The sequence below is a fragment of the Tupaia chinensis genome, unplaced genomic scaffold (genome assembly GCF_000334495.1).
Source record: "Tupaia chinensis unplaced genomic scaffold, TupChi_1.0 Scaffold148874_1, whole genome shotgun sequence".
NCBI classification, from domain to species: Eukaryota; Metazoa; Chordata; class Mammalia; order Scandentia; family Tupaiidae; genus Tupaia; species Tupaia belangeri.
Genome location: NW_006208722.1, coordinates 1,633,642 through 1,640,845, shown reverse-complemented (window position 1 = coordinate 1,640,845; position 7,204 = coordinate 1,633,642). Strand labels below are relative to the sequence as shown.

The window sequence follows — 7,204 nt, the reverse complement described above, 5'->3', positions numbered from 1 at the left end:
AAAGAGAAAGCAGGCCTCCAGGTACAGGACTTGAACCACATGTGGGAGTCCAGAGCCTTAACCACTATGCCACCAGCCAACCCTATCTTAAGGGTAGGCCAAAGGAGGGTCCAAGTCACTTCATTTCTACATGGAAATTCTCATCTCTCTCTATTGGTTATGGGAATCCAAAGGAAGAAATGTCAGAATGGACTGCTCGACATGGGGCCAGGATCAGGCAAAGATGACTCACCTGCAGCAGCAGTAGCAGGGTCACCATCTACGTTGCTGCACAGCCCTGCTAAGACCTGGCTTTAACTGAGACAGCATCAGAAACCAAGTGAGAGAAGACAGAAAAAATAGTCCCTAACTTGAGTTCAAGTCTGAAATAGAAAATGTCACTCCAGAGCCTGTTTTAGGAATGGGTGGAGAAGAGGAGACCGATGTTTAGCTTATCTGTGAGGTGCAGATGCCTCTGGCCAACCCTTTCCCATGCCCTCCTGCCAAGGTACCTGGGTGTTATGGACAGTGCTGAAAACAGCTGGATTTCCAAGACCAGTATCCTCCTCCTTCTCCTCCTCTGGATCTGGGGTGAGATCTGGATCTGGATCCAGATCCTCCTTCTCTTCTTCTTCTTCATTCTCTTCCTCTTTTTCCAACTGGGAGTCAGGCACCAGTGCCTCATCAGGAGCCAAGGGGCCACAGGACTTGCCTGGCCCTTGGTTAGAGTGCAGGCCTGTGGAGGACGTTAGGTGGAGGCTCAGGTGTGCGGAGTCTCAGCTAGAGAGGCAGCGTCTCAGGAGCAAGGCTGTTCACAAGCCATCTCTGGCACTGCCTTCAAACAACATCTCTTGTTCTGCTGTTTCAACTCAGCCTCCCTACTCCAGGGTGCCCCCAACCATCCCCCACTCAAGCAAACAGAACCTTGCAGGTGCTGGCATCTTCACTTTCCACACCCCCTCTTCTGTGGCCAGATTAGGCATCACCACAAGCTTCTCCACCTGCTCTCTCTCTCCTTTTCGTTGCCCCCTATTTTAAATGGATTTTTTTAAATTGAAAGTTTAATTGATGTAACAGTTGTACATATTTTTGGGGTACAGTGTGATTTTTCTTCATTGCATGAATACATTGATCAAAATAGGGCAATAAACATAGCCACCGTCACAAACAATATCATTACTCTTGCGTTGTGAATATTCAAAATCCTCTCTTGTGGCTAATTCAGAATAAACCTTGAATTGTCATGTTTCCTCTTTCATTGAGTAAGTTCCAGCTGGTCACTGCAAATCTACCCTGCTGTGTAACTGGATACTTGGTGTGTGTGTGTGTGTGTGTGTGTGTGTGTATGCTCACTTAACAGTCATATGAGGCTGTCAAGGCTGATCATTCTACTGCATAGATGAGGGAAACAGAGCCCAGAAAAGTGATCTCAAGCTAGTTGCCAAGCATAACGTAGCTAGAAATGGGAAGGATTTGGAATCACCGCCAGTGGTTCTGGAACCCTAGCCCATGTCTGAAGCAGACCAGCAAACCTCCACAGCCCTGGGATGTTTATGTAGACACCATGGCCCATTTGGAGATACCTTTGGGGGATTGTCTCTTGGCAGGCTGGCAGACTTCTTTCGTGGCCGTTTCCTCCAATGAGAGAGCCTTGTCAGGCTCTGGACGGCAAATCTGGGACAGGGAAGAGATCCAGAGACACCTTCTGCCTCAGTCATTGCGGATGACGTGGCACCCTAAAGCAACTATAGTCTCTTCAAGATGGTCAGAGAATTATTGACCCAAGTTCTCAACGAGAAAGACCCTGCTATCTTGGTTAGCACCTCCACAAGCCCAGCTCTAGGGAACTGTTCCACGAGCAGACAGAAATGAGGACTAGGAGATGTAAGAGGCATTTCTCACACAGACACCACAGACACTATCTGTCCGCCGTGACACCTGGCTGCTGACACCCACCTTCTGACTGTTGCTGTCCTTTCTGCTTGGGTCAGCCATGGCAGCCTGCTGTCGGGGCCCCCTTGCTGCTCCTGACTTTAAGAGTCCCCGCTCCACCCCTGCCCACCCATTAAAGGGCCAACAACCCACAACCACTGGGTCTTGGTAGAAGTAAGAAAAAAAAAATCGGATGATAAAAAAATGAGAAAGAGAGATAAACTGGGTCTTGGTAGAAGTAAGAAAAAAAAAATCTGATGATAAAGAAATGAGAGAGAGAAATTGCATTTTAACCATCTAAGATTGTGAGTCCAGATTGTTGGGATAGATATTTGGAAAAAAAATACTTAAAAGGAGTATCCCTGTTTTTCACATCCTTACAGGAACTTTGTGAGATTGCATTCCACTTAACCCCCCCACCTTTTTGCTCCAATAAAATTGAATAGGGAAGGCATGGGTGGAGCTTGAGGAGGTTGCCTAGCAACCAAGTCTTGGCACTTCAAGGCAGGGCACTTGAGACTCCCTCAAGTCCACCTGGTAAGGTTTGTCTTTAATGGGGTCACTGAAGCTTAAGTCTAGCTCTAACTGATCAGAGATGCCTGTGAACTTAGAAGCCAATTCTTCAAGATTAAAATACATTTGCATGAGCTATGCAAATTGGAAGCTCAAGAGGGCTAGCCAGGTGGCATAGTGGTTAAGCCAGCTGAATCCCACATGACTGACCACGTGGTTCAAGTCCTGGACCTGGAGGTTTGAGGACCGTGCTGGGTGCATGTGCCTGCATGTTCACGATCCCGAGAGGAGAATGGAGGAGAGGGGATTGCCACACAGTCATTCCCTGAAGCATGGTTAAAAAAAAAAAATCAACAACAACAAAAGCAAATATATCACTAGGGCTAGTAGGCAAAACCCGAGACCTATCTGAGTCTCATCTAACCCCTACATGATCCAGGGCTCTGTGACCACATCCTGTGTTCAAGTGAAACTTGTATGACTTTGTAAAACTTCTGAATAAGTTTAAAAACCAAGACCATTTTTCTATATCGAAAATGCAGCCTATTGTCATAGTTACAAGACATGATTCTCTGTGTCTCTAAAAGAAAATATTTATTTCAAAAGTTTTGTTGCACCGCGGGACCAGCAGTTAGCGTAATGGCTATGTCGCTGGACTCCCACGTAGTCGACCGCGGTTTGAGTCCCGGACCCAGTGGCTTAAACTCACGCCAGGCGCGTGTGCGTGCGTGCCCAAGATCCCGAGAGGAGAATGGAGGAGAAGGGATTGCGGCGTGGCCATCCCCCCTGGGGGGTGATTTCCTGCTTTCTATCTCTCTGTCTCTCTCTGTCTGTCTGGCGAGCGCATGCGCCCTACAGCAAAAACCTCTCAAAAAAAAAAAGTTTTTTTGCAGACTAAAACTGTATGGGTAGGGGAACAAATTTAAGCAGCTTGAAAGTTATTGGCAAAACTTTAAATATCTGAATTGGGTTCAGCCCTTTTGGTAATGTTATTCAGCTGTTTCTCGCAAGAACTTCCTAATAATTTACTTTAGCATTATTAATGGAATGGTCAAATGGTGAATTTCGGTGTTATAGAAGTAGTTCATTAGGTGTGGTTGAGACCAGGTCTTAGGGAGAAACATTTGCTGCACACAGATTTTCATTCCGAAGGGACTACCAGTACCAAACCAGGTAGGCTCAGGATAGGTTTTTAAGCTCAGAGCCCTGCTCTGGGTGTTCAGTTTCACTTGGCCCTAGTGGCTTTTGTGAAAGTCCCTTACCCTTGCCTGAAGTCTATTTGTCTACCGATTCCCTAGATTTTCCAGCCCTCCTGTCATCATTCAGCTAAGCTAAGTTTAAACTAAAACTTGCCAGGCTTGGGGTACAACAATGAATAAAAGAGAGTACAGACAGATACATAGGATTATTGGATTGGTATATAATAAATTGATGTTTAATAAAATAATGTTTACAACTGCTATAGAAAACTCAGCTGAAGCTTCACCTCTTCCAGGAAGCCTTCTCAGATGCTCTCCTCCCTTCTAGGTTGGATCTAGTACCTTTCTTACATGTGTTCATTGGTCCTTATGCCTTTTTATCAATTTCTCAGGATTGTAATTCTGTGTTCACATATGTCACCTCCATTGAGAACAAAGATGTGTCTTCTTCATTTCTGGGCCTCTAGCATTTAACACAGTCTCTGGAAAAGAGTAGTTTCTCAGTACATGTTGATTGAGCTGAACTAAAGAAAAATAAGGGTCCTTCCCCTCAAGAGACTTCTGCAGGTGGAATTTTTACCTAGGTGTGCCCTATTCCAAACCACACTTCAGATTGTTTCCAAGAAATGTCATTTTAAGAAAACAAATCTCATGCTCCCTAAACTAGGAGTCAAAAAAGAAGAGATATATAGTTTGAATAAACAATATGGGACCAGCCTTGAGGCACTGTGGTTAGATGCTGCACAGAGGAAACTAGATCCTGCATGACCAACTGGGGTATGCGTGCAGGCCCTGCCGACTTCATGCAGGTTGTGCACGTGCCCAGGATTCTGGGAGGATTAGAAGAAAAGGAATTGTGCAGTGACCAGGCCCTCTCTGGGGTGCTTTCTTTCTTTGTTTTTCTGTCACTCTCTCTTGTGCACACACACCCTTTAGCATTTAAAAAAAAAAAAGTAACACTTTTGACCAGCCACGGTAGTGTAGAAGTAGTAACATAAGGCTCTGTGGCATTGAGGCCATGTGGCAAGGTCCTGGGTTCAAGTCTCAAGTTGTCTCTGTGCATGCCAGGTGAGAGTACATGCCTGTGATCCTGGCTAGCTGAGGCTGAGGTAGAATTGTGGCATGGAGACTCCATTGGAGTGTCTCTCTTTGTCTCCCTCTCTTGTTTAATAAATAAAATAAAATAAAAGTTAAAAAATATAAACTATCTGGGACCAGCAGTTGGCGTAATGGCTATGTCACTGGACTCCCATGTAGTCAACTACAGTTTGAGTCCTGGACCCGGTGGCTTAATCTCACACTGGGTGTGTGTGTGTGCGTGCCCAAGATCCCGAGGTGTGTGTGCGTGCCCAAGATCCCGAGAGGAGAATGGAGAAGGGATTGCCACGTCGTCATCTCCCCTGGGTGGTGATTTCTTGCTTTCTGTTTGTCTATCTCTCTTCCTGGTGAGTACACGCGCCCTATAGCAAAAATCTCTCAAAATACATATATAAACTATCAAAAAATGTCTAAACAATAAGGAAAAAAAAACCAGCCTAGTTCTGTTGGCATCTGTACCACAGTCTAAAGAACAAAGTTCACTCTTTTTTTTTTTTTTTTTTTAATTTGCCAGAGGGTGCATGCACTTGCCAGAGAGAAAGTGAAAAAGCATCCCTTATTGGGAAAAGTCTTGACACAATCCCTTCTTCTTCACCTCTCCTTCCCTTTGGTATTTTAGGCAACTCATGCACACACGTCTGTTTTTCAAACCACTGGGTCTCACACCACACAGCCAGCCATGTGAGATCCAGCTGCCTCACTGCTACGCTGCCCGTGAGGGCACCAAGGACCTTTATAGGCTCCTCCCTGATGCTTCCAGGTAGTTGGTTGCTTTTATGGTGTTATAATCTATTTATGGATCCATAAGCCAGAATTTATGAGTCCCTCATGGGTGGAACTCTCCCTCATGCCAGCCCAGTGACAGTAGCCTGTGGCCACTGAGTAAATGCTCGCGACATAACCATTATGCCATCTGCTGGCCCCCATGATTCCCTTTTTAACAATGGCAACAGCAGACAGAGCAGAAGTGCACTAGCTCATCCAGAGTGTGGTGTACGTGAAGTAGACCAGGAACGGTAGCATCAGCAAGGCTGCAGCCTGCCATTTTTGCACGGTGAGCTAGGCCCACATTGTCAGGGCTGACCTGGCTCCGTTGGAAGCAGTGATAGGAGGGGAGGACTGGGGCTCTTAACCAAGCCAAACTTTACCAAAAGTCCTAACCGTGTAATCTGTGGTTGATGATACCCTGCCTCCAACATGGATGTCCTCAAAATTCTTTGTACATTTAGAGTCTGCTTAACTGAAAGGTAATTTTACTTCAATAAGGCAAGTATTTACACTGAATTAGGCCTGGCAATGCACCCGAATGTACATGATTCTAGAAAACAGGGATAAATTGATTATCTATTGATTGCTGCTGTAACAAATTTCCACAGACTTGGTGGCTTAAAACAACACAATTTAGACCAACAGATGGCATTAGCAGTTACTTCACTGGATTCCTACACAGCCAGCCATGGTTTAAGCCCTGGACCTGGTGGCTTGAAACTCATGCTGGGCACACACGTGTGTGTATGTGTGCATGCCCAAGATCCCAGGAGGAAAATGGAGGAGTAGGGATTGCAACATGGCCATCCCCCTGGGGAGTGATTTCTTACTTTCTATTTCTCTGTTTCTGTCTCTGTCTCTGGCAAGCGCACACACCCTAAGGCAAAAACCTCAACCAAAATAAATAAATGAATAAATGAATTAATAAATAAATTAAATAAAACAATATAACTTATCATCTTATATTTCTGCAGGCCGTAAGTTCAACACAAGACTCCCAGAGCTAAAATCAAGGCATTGGCACAGCAGCACTCCCTTCTGGAGATTCTAGGGGAGAATCTGGGTCCTTCGCTTCTGCACCTTCTAGGGTCTGCCTGCATTCCTTGACTCATGGCCCCTTCCTTCACCTCCAAAGCCGGCATCACTCCAACCTCTCTCCCATAGTCACATCTCCCTTGACCACAGTTAGGAAAAGTTCTCTGCTTTTAAGGACTCATATGATTACACTGGTCTTGCTCGAATAATTCCTGATCATCTCCGCCAGGTCCTTAACCTTGATTATACCTGCAGAATCTCGTATGCCACGTGAGACAATGTATGCACAGGTTCTAGGGATTTGGACATGGGCTTCTTTAGGTGGGATGGAAGGGATAGTATTCTGCCTACCACAGGCACGTTATGGGGAAAGTCTGAAACTGTTAGTACTATGAAGCCAGTCCTACATACTACAAACTATCTGTAATATTTTATTAAACGGAAAGAAGCAAGTTTTATATACATATATGTGTATATATACACATTTTATAATATGTATATATACATTTTTATGTGTGTGTATATATAATATATACATTTTATAATATGTATATATACATTATATATATATGTGTGTGTATAGTATATACATAAAAATAATCCCAACCCCCCAGGGGGGATGGCCACGCTGCAATCCCTTCTCCTCCATTCTCCTCTCAGGATCTTGGGCATGCACGCAC

At 45.0% G+C, this 7,204-nt stretch overlaps 1 protein-coding gene across 1 annotated transcript in view; it reads right to left on the bottom strand.

The window, feature by feature from the left end:
• Positions 1-1,224, bottom strand: part of PATL2 (PAT1 homolog 2) — a 13,862-nt gene extending 12,638 nt beyond the window's left edge. The window contains exons 1-2 of the mRNA XM_027769192.1: positions 1,212-1,224; positions 492-715 (exon numbers count right to left, since the gene is read on the bottom strand). Of these exons, the coding sequence (XP_027624993.1) occupies positions 492-715; positions 1,212-1,224 (237 nt within the window). The remainder of the gene's footprint in view (positions 1-491; positions 716-1,211) is intronic.
• Positions 1,225-7,204: the final 5,980 nt, after the last annotated feature.